The sequence below is a fragment of the Falco rusticolus genome, chromosome 1 (genome assembly GCF_015220075.1).
Source record: "Falco rusticolus isolate bFalRus1 chromosome 1, bFalRus1.pri, whole genome shotgun sequence".
Classification (NCBI taxonomy): domain Eukaryota; kingdom Metazoa; phylum Chordata; class Aves; order Falconiformes; family Falconidae; genus Falco; species Falco rusticolus.
In genome coordinates this window covers 79,850,035-79,869,262 of record NC_051187.1, presented here as the reverse complement: position 1 = coordinate 79,869,262, position 19,228 = coordinate 79,850,035, and the positions used below count along the sequence as shown (strand labels likewise).

The window sequence follows — 19,228 nt, the reverse complement described above, 5'->3', positions numbered from 1 at the left end:
ACTTACACAATGGAAATAATAAATTTGATTGAATCAAGTCCACAGCAGAATAGACATAATTTAGCACATACAATCCCTGAGTGTAGGTCTCACTCAAGAAGGAAAAATACTGCATATCTGATTAGACTGTATTCCTACTAGGTTAATTTTATTACCTCTTATTGTCTGTCATGAAACTGTACCACCTATTTCCAAATTGCTTCGCAATTTGTATATAAAATTTAAATTAAATTCCCATTGTAGCCTTTTCTTAATACCTAGCAGTTATTCAAGTAAATAATTCTTTACAAACGGCTGAAACATCAACATGGTTACTACTTACAACTTTCCACAGCTTTCAGGAAAATATCCTAAGATAATTTCACACTGCCTTAAATTACAATGTGACATTGACTAACAGTGTGGTGAGCTCTAATAATAGATCTTAAATTATTAGTCACTTACAACACAGTCAGAAGCAGAGTGAAACAGATTAACATATTTCTAATAGGAAATTGGGGCACAGGATAAAAAAAAAAAAAAAAAAGATGAAAAGACCAGGTTTATCTGTAGCAAGAGAATACAGTTACAGGAGAAGTTATAATTTCCAATGCAAGTAAATTAATTAAAGCAAGAGATTCCTCATAATCTTTGAAATGCCATGTAAAAAGATATAAATCAGAAAGAACTGTGATCATTAAATATGAATATTCTGTGAACCAATCAAGTAAGTGAAAATAATAGCATTGATTAAATCAATGCAATAAAAATGTTATAGACTGGTTATTATTTGCAATAGAATAGAGTCTTATGCCTTCAGTCAGGATTACAGCACCATATATTCTGAATATTTGGTAAGGAAAAGTCCTTTCTTAGAAGAACTTACAATATACATCAAAAATTTTATCATAAATTTATCAGGATCTAGGAATGGAGGAAAAAGAACTGGATTTTCAAAATCACTCAGCATTTGATTTACTGATCACATCATGCTAAAAGTAAAACCAACTTCAGGAGGAGCAGGGTTGGACCAGAGGTCAGCACTACCTTATGTAAGTCAGAAAACCTGTGGAAGTAAAACTGTGGAAGCAGTGTGAACTGAAATAAAAAATTCTGTCTGGACAGCCCAGTAGACTTGACACAACTCCACATGTTCCGGTTCATCTACTGAAAGCAGCACAGCTATTTTAGCTTGGTTCTCCATCTGTGCTAAAGGACCCTGTTTCTCAGTGCTTACCATCCTGAACAGCGCAGCCTACCAGCTCGGTTACATTGCCCATTAACTGAGGAATTGCACAGTGTTGCAGAATTACATCTATCCCACCTTAAACATCTAGTGATTAATTTGAAGTGCAGGACAATATTCTGTCTGCTAAAATACAGAATTAGAAATTATCATTGCTGGCTCTTTGTCTAGTTCTGCTACTCTCCTGCTAAGCAATGCACATGCAGTTAGAAAACGGGGATAGTAATTACCTCAGAGATGCTAGATCTAAGAAATAAGTATTTCTAACACATAAAGAACTTACCTAAGTTTTAATTAATATTGAACATGATTTCCTAACTTGATGATGAGAAATGCAATAGTATATATGCTCTCCTCCTTAATGTTCATCAAACAAGTTAGGTATTATTTTATGACCTCTTATAACTTTTTCTTATCCATTTCACATCACTTAATGGGTTCTACTTTTGCAGGTTTACAGTACAATGCCACCTGTATTTTTTCAGGGTTGTTAAAGTAATCACACTTACATGCAAATTGCTGTTTCACAGAAGGAAGCATTCAATTTGATATTAATACAGATGAAGGAAAAAATCAAAGCAATTTATACATTCAAAATTCAAAGCTCTCACCATTCCAGTACATGCACCCACCCACTCATTGCACACTATAAGTGAAAGAAGTTTGAAAAAAATCCTATACTTGTGCTTAATAGAATCATCTTCACTTTAAAGGAATACCGAAATAGCAAGCTCCTCTCATGATCTCTTGCTAAAAGGTATGGTAAACTAATTAGAAACTGTAAACCAGGAACAGACTAGTATTTTTGTTGTTCTACAGATGATAAGAATGCTTTTGATTTACAAGCTAAGATTTTATTAACTATTTTCTTGATTGCCTGCTGATTAGCCATATTTTTTTGAGTACACACATGATTTCTTTTCCTGAGAAACATGACCTGCCTCTGAGTATGACTGTGGTGTGGAAAGGAGATACTGTTACAACCTGCACCTTCAAATGGAGAAGTATTTCTGTGATTGCTAGTCTGAACATGGCTTTTGACAGCAGTTTAGAAGGCCCAGCACACAATATCCTTCTTAAACTATTATGCTGCACTGTAGAATTTTAAAACAAAAATATTTTTTATTCTCTTCAACACTACATTCATCATTCTTCCAGTTTCCTGTGAAGCAACACAGAGACTAAACTTCTCAGGCCTTCAATGGATCCAACCAGTTATTACTACATCATAATTATATTACTGACTTAGATATGCCAAACCAAATTAAACTACCATCAAGATATTTTTTTTCATAGTATTCTATTTATAAGGCCATATTGCCTCTTATATTTATTTATTCTTGGTACCAGGCCAGTTTGTCTAATATAAGAACAAATGAGGATTTTGTTTGCTACTGTAAAGCAATGTATTCCAGATCTGAACCTCTCTGTTCTAAAGTACAGAATTGCAAGTTTTTCTGTGACTACTTCAAATGTGCTGCCGAGAAGTAAGTACACTATTGAACTGACTTCAACAAAACAGCTATTACCTTATTGTTGAACAACTGCATTTCTTTACCATTAAAGGAAAGAACATTTTGTCTGAACTGCAAAGGAGAGTGCAGTGGCATGACATGCTGCAGACTCAGCTGTAGGAATATCCCATAGAAGTGGCCAGCGTAGGATAGGAAAAAAAACCCAAACAAGATCATCATAGTAGTCTTTCTCAGAAGCAGTTTTTTAACAGCCATGTGCAGTGTTTCAGGCCATTACAATGTGCCAAGAGATGCTCAAACTAATTAAATTCATGCTCCTTCTATAGTCAAGGGACTAAGCTAGGCTCTGACTTAGATCTTCTGAATTGACATCTGGAATACCCCAACTCTATGCACTGACTTTGTGGAGGTACCACCTCCTAATACCTGAAGTTACACGGAGAACAGTCCTCTTCACATTTTGGTGATATATTTTTGTATCATTGGGGAAATTTTTACTGTTGTTAACAACACATTTAAACCATAACATGGTCTAGTTTTCCAGACTGGCCTGCATGAAGATTATACAAAATATAGACCACCAATGAATTTCTACAGACTAACTGCCAGTGAGTTTACTCCACTGTTTGGCAGCTGGCAATCCAGACCCACCACATGCCCATTCCAGACCCCTCAAAACTCAATCTCCATTGCTGTCTGTACTCAATTCCCTCAGCACAGTCCCTAACATTCCCATGGGAGGTCTAACAGCACAGGCAGCATGAAGGAAGGGAATGACACAGGCTAAGCCATACATGCAAGGTGCTAAGTCTATTGCTTAAAGAATATCTGAGAGGAACTCACATATTACATTAAGTTGGCTTGTTTAAAAGTTTGAACAGAAAATAAAATTTAAAATTGGGTAACCGGGGAAGTTTTAAATAAGAGGGTCCAATTGTCATGTATAATACAGTTGGAGTCAATGATCTTAAGGGTCTTTTCCAACCCAATTGATTCTATGATTCTATAAGGAAATAAGGGCAAATTTTTCTAAGAACCAGGCTGAGAGCCCGGACTGAAATAATTTACGATGCTTCCTGTTGGTTAGGCTCTACATCTTCAGAAAAAAAATGATGTGGCACCATCAGGTTGTCTGATTCTGAGCTAGTGTACACAAGTGTAAAATTTCCATGAAAAATTACACTTTTTATTTCTGATTTGAAGACAAGCTGAGAATTAAATCATAACTGAACAAGAGATTTCCTAAAGCCAAAGGACTGTCTTTGGAGAAGGAGTAAAAAAGAGGAGTTAGTTGAAATACATCATAGCTTATTTGTTTGAGTAAAAATTCTAGTTAAACTTAAAAAATAAATCCCATAATGCATTACTTAAGAACATAAGAATGTTCATAGTTAGGTTTTTACATAGATACAATAAAAAATGTATAAACATTAAAAAATTACTAAAAGCTCACTACTTTAAAAACGGTATTAATGATCACTTGGTAGCACAATAAACATTTAGAAATACTTTAAAAATCAGTCATTTTCTATTCACACATAGTTCTCTTCTTTTTTAATAAAGCAGTATGTCCCTGATCACTGAAATTAATACCATTTTTGGATATAACAGTATCAGATTTTATATCTCAAATATTAATACACTTGTCTGTCATCCTATGTTATCCCCTTTTTTGATATAATCAAATCAATCAATGATCAATAAAATAATCATCCAACTAGTGACATCAAGGTTTTTTCATTTTGAATCTGAAACCTCTAAATACATAATAGGAGACTTCAAAATAGCAGATGGGGGTACCTGATAAAAGCTTTGTATATAATGATGTTTAAAAAAAATCCCAAAAGAGCATAAAAGCTGTTAAATAGTTAAAAAAAAAAGGTTTAAAAGAGTAAGATATTTTGAAGTCAGATAAATGGGGGAATATGAAAAAAAAACACCTTAAACAAATGGAAAGACGTTTTATTCTCTGTAATTGAAATAAAGAACTTCATGGCTTGAGAAATTCACACTTAATAAGTTTAATAAAACAAAATATTGGCTTAAAAGGAATATAATGAAACACATTGCCAAAAAAAGCCAGAATGGTTGATCATGTAAGAAACACTTGTATAGATTTCAAGAACATTTAGAAATTACGACACGCAATGATTTTTGGGGAGACTTTTAAATCTGCTTCAGAACTCAGACTTGTCCCCACAATCAGAGCAAGATGAAAATCTGCAGACAGACAGACTATCCTACTACAAATCTTGCACCTTCCTCCTGAAGCATCTGCTGTGGGCCACACTCAGCAACAATGGGCCAGATGGATGTTGGAGCTGATCCTTCTTAGAAATCTCTATGTTCCCTCCACTGAAACCGTACTAATTTTTTTCTGATACTACTAATACTTCATGTTATTTAATTGCATGACAGTTTCCCCCAAAAGGACACAGATTCCAGTAGAAAGAATGCCTATTAAGTTGTCATGTAATTAAAGAACAAGGTTAAGATAATTTTGAAATATTTTGTAGATTTTTCAGGTTTCTTTTGAAGCTGCATCTATAAAGATTTTGAATGCAGTAGTATAAAAGCTATAGCTTAAGATATATCACACCTGCATAGATGTTACCTGCATTAACTTTAAGCTACCTCTTTCAGTGTTTCCATAATGAAGACCAAGATATTTTGACATTTTAACCATAAAAATCCAGCTAACTTGTGAAATTTGTTTTCTCAGCAGCTACATCATAAAGAGCAGGAAGCCGAACAGATGGTTAATGAAAGAGAATTGAATTTTTGCATGTACCCAGAGTGTTTTAAACCACACCAATCTAAAAGATGACCTACAAAAAGTTTTTATAAATGAAAATTATTTGTGTTGAACAACCCACATAGAGAAACACTGAAAAAACCCCTGCTACCTCTGAATGTCCTTTTTGGCTGTGATATTTAAGCATATTAAATATAATTAGCTCTTTCTATAAAGAATAAATCATTCTGACTTCTTCTGGCTCACTATGCATGTAGTGTTCAGGTAACAGTTCACCATCTTGTGGATACATGCTAAATACTACTTTGAACTGTTTGAGGAAAGTAATGATTTTGCTAAGTTGGGGCACAATTAGAAATACAATGTGATTTGGCCACTTTGGGAAGCAAAGAGCTATGTACTGGGGCTGGGACAGCAGCTGTGGAGAGCTCACCATCATTTCTGACACAGCAGTATAATCGAGGATGTTTCCTTGCTACTGAAACAAAAGCAGATGTCTGTGAAAAAAACCCTTATTCTCCTCTCAAGCAGAATCCAAAGCTTTTATCTTCTCCTTGTGATTCTATTTCTCCAGTATTAGGCTAAGGATAAAAGTTGACAATCTTGCTGGAGTTAACCCCTTAGGGCAGATCTGCAAACATATACTGGGAACTGTGGGCAGAGTACCAGAACAATAAGCGTTTACTTGAAAATCCTGAATAACTGCTACAGAAGAAACATGAGTAAACCCAGTTCTCTAATTTCTGAAGAAACAGATAAAGGGACACAAGATTTATGCCCAGAATTAAAGAAAATCATCACAAATAGTAGCAGCACTAAGCGATTTACTGAATGTATTTAGTTGAACCTATAATGTAATCAAGAAGTTGGTTTTATTAGTATGTCCTTTTGTATGAATCTGAGAAATGATAAGCAATCAGTGAAGTACTAATGCTTGAATCCCTATACACCTTATAAAAACGCCTCTAGGTTCTTGTGCCTAACTAAAATCAAAGACACTTCCAACAAACAAATCATTTGTGATTTATCACATGATTTGTATCTGAAAAAAATCCAGGTCACATAACACAGTGCTTGTTTCTGGGACAATTAGGGCTGTTTGTCACTAATTTAGCTATCTGTGTAAAAGCAAGCTGCATTTACAGTTCACCAACTCAGAAAATCATTAGGTCGATTAAAGTGTTTGTTCCTTGAGGAAGACATACAAAACCTCCACCATCCGCTGCTATTGAAAAGCAGCTAGGACCAAGAAAATAAGATCATGCCTTTCCCTTGCATTTTCTCGTGGCTCCTCCTTTTCAGATCATTCATTTTTATCTGGCCTGTTGCTGAACCTGTCTCTTTAACTAGGCTCCGGACATGCTGAGAAGTAAAGCTGTGTGTTGGTGGCACAGGTCCAGTGTTGAAGGAACAATAAATTGGTGAGAAAGGAGAATTGCTGGAATCACACGAAATTACGCAATGGTTCTGTAGACTTGTTGAATTTGTGTGTTGTTGGGATATTATAATCTTTAATGACTTTCTGAGAAGTCCGTGTAGCACCAGGTAGACTTGGGGTAACAGCAGTGCATTTCAGCTTACAAAGTGATAATTTTTAGAAGAATTGCTACAGGCAGCAGTTCTTCCACAATTGGCCAGCACTCTTCTTTCTCACCAAGTTTCCATGCATCTGCCATTGCAATGATGTTTTAAACACTGAAAGTAACTACATCTGTCCCTCTGAGTTCACTGAGTACCTTTCCATTTTCCTCAGTTCCATAAATCTTTCTTTCAGCTGTTACTGTATGCCTTGATCTCACTTCAGAAGTTTCTTCACTATCATCTGCCTGCAGGAAACATTTTGTGGAGGTTCTGTGAATTGTATCAGACAGGTAAAAGCTGGCACTTGAATAATTTATGTCAGCAGCACATTTTCAGTAAGCAGCTTGGCCACCAGCAGCAAAACAGCGTCTCAGCAAAGACCTAGGTAATATGGAAAAAGTCTGAAGAGATCATTTTGATTACTCATCAGTGCAACACAAAATGCAGAGATGCACTGATGCCAGTAGCTAACCCATATTACCATCAGTTCCTTATCATATGTATTGCATTTAATGCTACTTTTCCCTATTTCTGTAAAATTATTTCCAAGTGACTGATTGACTCTTTCTTTATTATCAACAACATAAATTGCTAGGCTGGCATTTGAATTAAAAGATGAAGAAACAGAAAGAGAAAAATGAGACTGCTAGTTGACAGAACAGCCATTGTTCAGTCACAGTGGAAGACACTGTTTCATCAAGAGGGCCTCTGATGAAGCATCATGAAAATGTAACCTGATCACCTTTCCCTGACTTCCAAATGCAGTGTCACAAGTGAAAACAATAACTGAAAATAATAATTGAAAATCTACCAACTACTAGTCCTACAAAAATGAAGCTTCATACTGTTGGGTCAGAGCTTACTCATAGCTGAAGAGCTTACAGTGAATGAAAAATTAATGCAGTGTTGTCAGCGAAGTCTGCAAACATACCTGCAAACTAACACTAAAACCTTTAAGAATTTACTGTATTTTTTTATTTCATTTCCAAGGTAAGGAAGACAAAATCTTGAGCATTAGCCACTACTTGGTGATGCCTGATAGGATACTGTCTCCCAGTGTAAATGTGGGGTTCATAATCACTTCTAAGGCACATATAAAAGATACTTCTCTTTGATATGCTGTTCAAAGTGAAAACCCTGTTTCCAAAAATAGAAGTTCTAATAGGGGAAAAAAAATACTTACAAGGGGGTGAACATAGACGAAAAGTTAGTAGTGTGCTGTCTTTGGAATGAATGTGATCTGATATTAAGAAAAGGATGATGATATTTCTCATTTTGGAAGAGTTACTGTGCATTCCTATGGTTACAACAACAGCACCAATTATGTACACACTTCCTTTTAACAATATTTTTTAAAGCGCTTTTCAAAGGATGTTAGGATCATTATCCTGACTTGACTGATACAAAAATCAAGAAAAATACCACTGAAAAACTAACTAACTGAATGTCACGTGGCAGACAAGTGGAAACACAAATTTTCAAGTTTCAGTCCCGTACTCTTTTGGCAAGACCACAGTGATGCTTTCAAATGCCACTGTCCAATCAGGTGAGTGTTCACAGAATATATAAAGGCATTGATTATGCTTTTCTGACAAGCCTGGCTTGTAAGTACCTACTAAATATTACAGCAAGGAGACATTAGTGACTATTAAAAGGCTCTCCTTTAGCAAAGCCATCCAGTTGTTAATGGCTGGCAGGAGTTCAAAATTCCAGTTTAAAACAGTCTGTCTCTTTTAGATGCTCTTGCAGTCTTGGTCTTTCCCAGCTGTGACATTTATGATAGGAGTAAGAAAGACAGGCAGTAATACTATTCTCTGTATGTCTGCTGTAGCCATTCCCCTATGCTTTCATAACACAAGGAAATTCAACATGTAAAACTTCAATACTTCCCCATGTCTGTTACCTCTTTAGCCATCTGGTGACACTAATTCTTTAAAAGAAATAGTTTTGAAACTGAACAACTCAAGTAAATTTTTCTGTTCAGAGAAGAAAATATTCATGAGCTTTATCAGACATGGCATTAGTTGCAAAAAACTTTGGCTTGCTAAGAATTACAACAAACAGCTAGTTATTGAACCTAAAGATCTGTGTGCTAGGTACGAACTGCAGAAGGGAGTATGTTCTCTGTCCTCTCACCATCTTCACTTGCCTCCTCCATTAAAGACTGTTGGTTGGTTGCTTGTACCAGAAAGCTGCTGCTCTATTGCTAATCTATCTCAAAGTTACATCTGCTACAGAAATTTTCAACCAGGCCACAGCTGCCAGATTCTAGTCTCTTCATACAACTCAGGCAGCAGAATTAAAATTGGCCTAGAGAATCTGTTCCAAAATGTACAATGCAATATGTTATAGTACGTCATCCAACATTTAATACATAATGTATCATTGTCTAAATGCATTATCTGCAGTAATCTGCAGTATCTCCACCAAATAACTATTTCCCATTTCAGATTTATATTAGTGGGCCACTTTTTTTTTTTTTTTTTTTTTTTTGTAATAGTTCAACGGTATTTTGCTCAAAAAGTAGCAGGAACACTTAAGAGTGTTACTTAGAACAAGTTTTATTTTTGGCATAGGAGTGGCTCTACCTTTGAATTCAACACACGCGATTTATATTTCTAATTAGAAATTACATTGTGAAACATTAATCAAATAAGACAGCATTACTGTGTGTAAACGATACACACACAAACACACAGAGAGTATTTACAGTGTTAGATATTGGTGATAATGGCAAAGTATGTTTGGAAGATCAAACCCTGTTACTTTGTACTGACCTAAACTCAAACTGAAGTCCTTAATACATGATTGCTACAGCTAAGTTTTTATGATTTCCCCTTCTGGATGACAACAGAAACACTGATGTTCTGCACTACCTGCTATCTCAGATTTTATCTGAACTACTGCAAAAATTCACGTCCTACTAGACTGTTTTCTACAGCATTACAAAAGATGAGAATCCATTTGTTTGGGGATTTTGCTGCATGTTTGCCTTCAAAGTATCTTTGTATTGCAGCAAATAATAATGCTCATAGATTCTGCATCATCCCCTCCACCCTTTATTACAGGAAAAGTAGACTTCATTATTTCTGCTAGGGGTGTAAAAATCTCAGGGACATTCTGTGATCTCCTACCAATTATGAGCCATTACAACAGAAGAAAATCATGATGACCTAGCTTTATTTTAGCGAAGGAAAGCCATCTATACAAGAATAAAAAATGTTCATTTTTTTTGCTTGAGCACTGGTTTCCTGATTCCTGTTTTTTTTCCCAACCCATTGAATGTTCAACTCCCATTGTACAATACGCTCAAAATACAGGAAGGATACGATCAGTGGGCTTGATTTCAAAGATCAGAAACTACCACTGAACTAGATCTGACTGAGTTTAAATGGCCCCAGGGCACTTCATCGCCTTGGGATGGATTTACAGATCCAACCATTTAAGCACAAAGATATAGCTTTGAATGTATAAAACCATCCCACAAGCCCTTGCCTGTTATATGATTCAGAGGCATACATGATATTTGTACAGCTGCTGGAAATGCCAGAAACACATTCATTTCAAATAATCTGATTTAAAATCAAACAGCTTTGCAGTCCTTTATTACTAACCTGGCTGTTAAAGCTGGTGAAATGACAACAGAGGTAAAAATCTCCACCATAGCCATTTTACAAAGATCAGCTGCAGATCCTGCAAAAGAAAGTGATCTGTTTTCAATTTAAAGCATGCAAAAGGAAAATTTTTGTCTTGGAACTATGGCATAGGAATGAAAAACATCTGAAGATTCTAAATTGTAAGAATTTGCAAAACTAGCAGATTCAATTCATGTAATATGTGAAACAGATCATAAGATTAATAAATAACAAACTAAATAATTACATGTTAATTAAAACCAGAAAATAGTAATATGAAATTATGTGTTAACTAAAGGTGAATTTGTCAGTCACGGCCATGAGCTGAAAAGTTGCTTTTTATAAAAAAAATCATTTGACTCTAAATTGGAATTAAAATGTACCCATAAATCAATTAAAATTTAATGTCACACAGGGTTAGAACATTGTTTCAGTGCTACATTTCTATTTGGAAACTTAATTTTATGCTTTTTCATATTTCCATGTGTATGCAATGTATATTCATCACATTACAGTGTTAAGAGCAGTGGTGCATAAAACAGTGTCATGTTACATAATGGATTATGCATTTCTGGTGATCAGCAAGCAGAATGATTCTCCAGGCCTGCAGTCTGCTGAAGGGGTATGTTCTGAACCATGCAACAGGGGTTTAATACATTTTACATAAGATTTATCACATAAAATACAGCATCAATCCTTTAATTAAGGATTGGAAGCCATAATTCTTGGCCAATCAGATACTCCAAATGTACTAGACCATAGGTATCTTCTTTTTCACACCCCCTAACTCCATGAATTTTAAATTCTTTCTTCCAAATGGTTCAGCTTCCAGAGTAGGGATAAAGAACAGCCAGGTAGGCAAATGGTAAGGGTACTCTTACAGTATGTCAAGTTGGAAAGGACCCATAAGAATCATCAAGTCCAATTTCCAGCTCTTCACAAGACTACCTAAAGCTAAACCATATGACCAAGAGCATCACCCAGGTGCTCCTTGAACTCTGACAGGCTTGGTGCCGTGACCAGTTCCCTGAGGAACTTGTTCCAGTGACTGACCAGCCCCTCAGTGAAGAACTTTTTCCTGATGCCCAACCTGAACTTCCCCTGATGCACCTTCATTCCATTTCCTTGTGTCCTATCGCTGACCACCAGACAGATCAGCAGCTCCCGCTCTGCTGCCCCACTTCAGGAAGTTGGAGACAGTGATGAGGTCACCCCTCAGCCTTCTCTTCTCCAAGCTGAACAAACCAAGTGACCTCAGCCATTCCTCATAAGGCTTGCTGTGGAGACCTTTCACTATCTTGGTTGCTCTCCTCTGGACACAATCTAATGGTTTGATGTCCTTCTTACACTGAGGCACCCAAAACTGCACACAGAACTCAAGATGCAGTGTAGAGTGGGACATTCACCTCCACTGACCAGCTAACTAGGCTGTGCTTGATAAACCCCGGGACACAACTGACCCCTTTGACTAAGAGACTGAGGAGATGGACTTAACATCTCTTCTTTCTTCATGGTTTTCTATGACAAACTGCCTCCTCTGAATCCCAGACAGACTCTGTTTTACCCATTAACTACATCAAGTGCAGATCCACAGCTGATTATTGAGATGGCTATGCTTAATTGCAGGTTTAGCCTCAAATACCTATCTTATCTTCCTGTTCGAATGATGTGTCAAAGTGATTCAACACAACACAAAAAAAGACACACTGATATAAAAAGAAAGGATGTTTCAGCAAAGGTCAGGTAAATATCTTCTAAGTGACTGTGAGAAAAAAAATAATACACTTAAGCATTCAGTTCATCACAATACATATGTCCTACACATATTCTTAATGAAACAATGTAAATTCACAAAATACAAAAGAACTATCAAAATATATTTTTTCTGAGATATGATTTTTAGATACATGCTATTTAAAATATTTTAAAAGAAAATAACTATATCCTCCTGGTTGATTTTGCCACAATTATAAATCAATAATAAATATTGAAATAAATGGCTTGCTGTATGCAGTTAGGTAGAGCTGAATTATAATCGAAAAATATTATGCTGTACACTGGTAAAGACTATTGAACTAGGAAATATTCAAAAAGAGAAAAAACCCTATGAAAGAACTGTGGGAAATCCAGCTGTAGTAAGTTGAAGCTGGAACTCTAAGTTCCTCCCAATATTGTCATGCATTAGAAGAGGTCTTCTGCTATCAGTTGCTGCTACCATAACAAAAATGCAAACTGCTTAAATTACACTATTAGGTATCATTATAAAACACATATTAAATGCAGTTTCCTACACTAACTCTGATGAAATGTTTTAGCATAATTCACAAAGTTTTTATGGTCTTAAAATATTATCTCATAGCTGAAATCCTGAAATTAAAAAATTCTTGTAGTCCAGAATGATTTTTTTAATAATATTTGGGAATATTGAATATTTGAATGTTTTTAATCCTTGCTTCATCACACCTTCTAATATTACATGTTTTGAATAATTTTCAAAAGACACTATTTTTCATCAGATTTGTCCTCCAGTATTATTTGAACCTACAATGAAATATGATAATCTTATTATTGTAGTTACACAGAAGCAAGTGTTTTGTAGACAGTCCTGTGATAGCTTTGCCTCAGCTCCAAGCTCTTTGGACAGATGGACATAAGCAAGTGCTGCTCAGAAGGCTGTGTAGCTTTATTAATGCCACACTGTCCACGCAGCAGGACTCGCTATATTAGCTCAAGCATTGTGCCTTCAGCTGGAGAGGGCTGCTGGCCAGCTCAACAGAAACCCAGGTAAACTGAACACAAGTCTCTGAATAAGGTTTTACAGGCATGCCCAGTGTTACAAATATGCAAGCTTTGCTGCAGGTTCTATAAGCATGTTTTAAAATTCTACAGTTGGGTGTCTTCTACAGCAAGGCAGCCATCACTTGAGCACAACTACTATTCAAACAACAGGGTATATATTAGAATTCTAGATCTGTACATCTCCTTGCAGAGACAGTACTTAAATGCAGTTGCTAATTATAAGGAATGTCAAACATGACATAAATACTTAAGTAATTTTAAAAATTAAACATTAAAATGAATAATGTTGGGGGGGGGAGGAGAAAAAACACATGATCCTTTCAAAAGGAAAATTCAAAACACTTTATAAAAAGCATGCCATCACATCTAGAAAGCACTTTTTACTTGCCTGTAAATTGTATGCTTCCAATATAACTTAAAGACAACCCTGTCAGCATCACCAAATAAAAAAAATAATTCTTCCAAGGGGTAGTTTGGTAGGAGAGATCTCAGTCTTGGACTGCCAGCTCAGTTTGTATTTTTTTCTTTAAGTGGCTAAATTCATCAGATTAACAAATATTTGAGCACTTTATACTGATTTTTACATTTCCAACTTATATGGCAAATTTGCAATGTTTTCCTGTAAAAAAAACACCTTTTTTTTTGCCCTCCACAGAATTAAGTTTGAATGTTCATTACAAAGAATGAGTTGGGTTTCAAAACAAATTGCAACAATGCATGATTCTTGTAATGTATATTTTTTAAACTAAAGGTATCTGGCAAAATAAAAGTTAAAATCTGTAAGCAGCATAATCACAGAAACCCTCCTGGAGTAACAAACTATCAGAGCCAGAAAGGAAAATTTTTTAAGACAACAATACATCTGAAGCACTAAACTCTAGATATTCCCTCTATACATAGTTTGTATCTATACCTATTATTTAACTACCACAGAGCACTAGAGTGTATTAGAACATTGATATTGTTATGCTATTATACTGTTTACCGGCAATTTCAAAGGCAGACAGAATACATCATTTAAACTTCTCTTCCACAGTAGAATTCATGCCTTAGTAGTCTGCTCTAGTAGACTACTGTAATATTCACATTTCTGAGATTATCAGAATTGTTGTCCACTAAATCCAAGCCAAGGACAGATAAAGAGATAGGGAGGTACGTAGGAAGGTAGGCAGGCAGGTTTTTACCTTGAACAACAAAATTGACAGCCTGCCTCTCCGCTTGAGTACGTAGTTTGTAATCCTGTGCGTTGATATTAGCCAGTGGTCTTTTACGTCCCATTATGGAAACCACATAACCTTGTAGGATTTAAATAGAAATTAGCATTCTTAGAGTGATTAGCATTACATTTCAGAAATTCCTTTTAAAATAATATTTGTAGGTTTTGTAATGATATTTTTTGTAATGATACGCTGCCTGAGTCAATTTAATATTTTGCCTTCTGAAAATAGTCAGAGCTTCTCTTATTTAAACCTTAAATGTTTATTGTATATTTGATCTAAGAATTATTTCATTCAGAGAATTGGTATATTTTACACAAGGAAAACTTCTGTTCATTAAAGCTGTATTTTCATTAGGAATGTCTAATGATATACCATCAAACTCTCTCTGTGGGAGATGCAACTATAAATACCTAGCAGAATTAGCTATCTATTAGTAGCCATAATTAGAGCTTTCCATGCAATGAATAGTTTGCTTGGGAATAGCAGAGAAAAATCAATTTGTAGAGTAATTAAATCATTAATGAATATTTCCCAAAATTATCAAATAGTTTTGGGGAAACCCCCCAAAGTGATATCTTTTTTTTCCCATTTTCTTTATGTGGTATTTTCGAGTTCCTTTCACAGGCAAACTTCCTTAACTCTAGTGTGGTGGGCTTTTTTAGTTTAAAAGAAGCATATGAAAACACAGTTAAAGCTTTATGTTAGGCCTAATGATGTATTTTGCCAAAACAACTATTTCGAAGGGCAAGTGAGAGGAGTTGAGAGAGAAAAAGAGATGTGAGGATCCTCTTGTCAAAATAACACACACAAAACTTCATCTAAGCTTATCTTCAAAACTAAACTTTAAAATCATCCATGTTAAAAATAAATCTTTACAAAATCTTTCCTTATACTTCTGATCACCTTGACTATCCATGAATTTTCATTAGATACCACAGAAGTTGAAAGTGTCACAGAGTTTCACCTCCTCTTTGGCAACCAGGATATTCAAGCACATGTGGTAAGGAGGCTCTTGAGCCACAAAGTTATGACCTTACTATGGGCAACACATACACACTTATGTGCAGAGGATGAAGATGGTTATGCTGAATTAATACAGCTTTCTGTGATTTATTGTAATTCCAGGAGCCAGAAGTACCAGTTTTGGAACAAGGCACTGAATTATCTGGAGGTTAGGATATTATTTGGCAAATCAGTTTTTCCAATTTAACTGAGATTTTCCATGAAGTATCTAGAGATGGGAATCTTAAAACAATAGATTCTTAGGGAGAGACAGATTTACTGTAATTTCCTTATTCCTGTGGGGTGTCTCCACAACAGAATCACCCTTGCAATACTGATAGCTGATTAGATTCCCCAAACAAATACCATCTTTCGTATAATAGTGGCAAAGGATGCTTCTGTGTTCAAAGATTAATCTGCAAATACATATTTGAATGAGGTCTCAATGTAATCTTTTAAATATGTTGATAATGTCATCAAAAAACTGCAACAATATAATAACACATATATTAATACACTAACAAAAATATCTTTTTTTGTTATATGATACATGTACTTATCATATGATATATGCTTATCATGTCTACATGGAGTATCAGGCATTTACAACACCTAAATAAAACAACATTTATAACACTTCAATGATATTTGTCATGGTGTTGTGAACAGGTGGGTGCTGCTCACCTTTGAACTTCAGATAAGTAAAGTTACCTTATAATGAGCTCACTAGGTTGGAATGTTTTTATTGGAAAGTTGGAATCTAAGGTAGATTAACATGTTGACCTGCTGCAGAGTTTTTGAGCTTGTACAATCAAAACAGATTGTTCCTCTACTGCTAACAGTTAAAATAAATGGTTAATAGATGAGAGAGGAGCAGTGAGCACTAATTAGACAAGTGTGTTTCAATGACAATCAAGGACAATAGTTATGACACTCTTGTCTACTAAACTCATAAACCAGATTCTTGATAACAGAAGTCTGGTTACTGAAATTCATTCATCTTTAAGAAAAGAAGGCTAAGTTATTTTAAATAGATCAGAAATGCACAATAAATGTGTAATATTTTACTAGATATGCAATGTGAGGCTTAATTATAGCTAAAAATAGATTTCAAAGAGTTTAACTTTTCTTTAGTAATATTAATGAACAAAGGAATGCAATTGTGTGATACAATGCCAGTTCATGCTTCCGGTAGATTTTTAAGCCCTACAAAGTACAAAAAAGGAATACTATTAATTTTCGTGATTGGATGTTTCTATCATGACACTCATCCATACAATGATGGGTAATATTATATTGCAAATTTACTATTTATTTCTACAAAATGTCTTAGTACTGTATACCTTATTAAGAAACAAAAGAAAGCTATTTTGACAGTTCTGCTAATTAGCCTTTAAAAGACAATATTTCAAACAGCTCCATTTTCTCTCCTCAAATTACTGCACTCCTAGGATTCACTAAATGTAAATGAATACGTAGACTAACAACAAATTTGATGCAAGAAGAGTTTGCAGCTGCTGACTCCAAGAAGCACTCTGCACACATCTGTCATCACAGATACCACCTGAACTTCAAGAACATACATTCTGACGGATGCAAAGAAAAAACACAGCTTAAAAAAAATCAGCTCTGTAAATTGGCTCTTTGACTAAATGGCTGAACTTCCATGGTCCAGCAGCCATGTACAATATTTATTAAGTAAAAGATTCCCTGGGCTTTTTTGTGTTGGAGTACATTATATGTCAAAATGATGCAGTATAACTTGACATTAAGTAGGGTTCACTCTGAGAACAAACGTCTTACTCTGTTAGCATCTTTCTGAGAAAAGGCAGACAGATTTAACTAGCTTCTCTTAGGGTTAAAAAACAACAAAAAAAATCTAATTCACCAAGAAATTATATTTGGTCTTTTTTCTTGTCCTATAACTATCAGAATTTGAGTCGAGCTGAATCTTTGTCTTCACCACTATCATGCAGTGCTGACCAGTAAACAAAAATATTCTTGCAGACTTTGTATTACCTTTTTTTCGGCATTGTTCAATGGTTTTCTTTGTAAATTCATGTAATTTCTTGTATTTTTGCATAAAACTCTCTATAAATTGACTGGCTTGAAGGGGAGTAATTCCCAAGCAGTCAGCAAGACGTTCTTTACCTGGTGGTAAAGAAATTATCTTTATTATGCAATAAAGCAGTACAGAAATCCACTACATACAACAGCACTGTTAGATTCACAATTAGTGGAATTAGTCAAATTTACTTATCTCTATCTGATATAATATAATCATATTTTAACAAAGCAAATGTTTAACTTTGAGCTTGAATGTTTTACCAAAGTTACTGGATTAAGAATATATTTAATAAGAAATAACTAAGAAATTCCTAGTTATAATTTGTACCTATAATGGGGTTGAAATCTCTTTTGCTCACAGAATAACTTTGTTGCATATTACTAGTTCAGTGCTGAAATCTGTAAACTTTGAGGAGCAGATAAAGAGTTTGAAAACCATTTTAAACAAACACAAATACGAAGATCTAAAAGAATGAAGATCTAAAAAAGGATGGAGATGGAGCTGGTTGAGTTTAGCAAGAAGCTTTGGATTTGGTGTAGAAGTCACAGCAAAACCTAACTGCTGAAGTAACCAGCCCAAGTAGCCTGATTTTAGAAAGGCCGTTAAGGAGTCGGAGTCCCACAGATTTCAAACAATCTTAGGCTCCTCAATGTCTGTAAAAATCTGGGTCCAAGTTGTGAGATAAAAGGGTTGGAAAAAGAAAAAAAAAAAACCCAACAGAAAAAGTGTTTGAACAGAGAGAAAGAAGTAACAGCTTTTAGATAGGATATCAGTGCACAACATATATTATGTTGGATCTAAGATAATTTTAAAGATAAGGTAGAAAGAAGCTGAAGAGAGTTTTCTGGAGTGTCAAAATATAAGCTGAGCTGAAGTTTAAACACATTTATAAATCAAACGGATCCAGTAAAAATAAAACTTATATCAACATTAGTCATATGAGGTTTGAAAAAGATATATTTATGTCAGCTGCACAGCCACACAAAGCCAGCCCTGTGCCTGCAAATAACATAAACCAAGAAGCAATATCTAAAGGCACCAAAGGCATAGAATAGTTATTGTCACAGTAATACTGTCAAGAAAAATTATCTAGCATTTTTGAAAGGGAGATTTCAGCCACCTAAATGCCATCACTGTCAGTCTGATGGGCATTTCAGAACTACTCTGTAGCATTTTCTTCTCAGTCGTGCCAGGATCTGCATTGAGCTGCACAACTCTGGACAAGGTGCTAGAAGAAGAAATTCACAAGACATCCACAATGACTCTTGCTGAGCCATTACAGACCTGTACTTTCATTTGACATCTAATTAATTTGGGTTTTCTTCCTGGGTCACCAAATGACAAATCTATCTGCTAAAGCACATACTGTTAAAAGCTAGGAAACTGCTGTGGCTTCCTTAGAGAACTGCAACATCTAAGTTAGTCCATGTTATCCATTTAAAGAACTACTGATATACAGGACAAAGTA

General features: G+C 35.1%; 1 protein-coding gene across 1 annotated transcript in view; it reads right to left on the bottom strand.

The window, feature by feature from the left end:
* POLN (DNA polymerase nu) overlaps nt 1–19,228 on the bottom strand; it is a 112,823-nt gene that overhangs the window by 13,106 nt on the left and 80,489 nt on the right. Inside the window, exons 22-24 of the mRNA XM_037386486.1 lie at nt 17,712–17,843; nt 14,655–14,765; nt 10,651–10,729 (exon numbers count right to left, since the gene is read on the bottom strand). Of these exons, the coding sequence (XP_037242383.1) occupies nt 10,651–10,729; nt 14,655–14,765; nt 17,712–17,843 (322 nt within the window). The remainder of the gene's footprint in view (nt 1–10,650; nt 10,730–14,654; nt 14,766–17,711; nt 17,844–19,228) is intronic.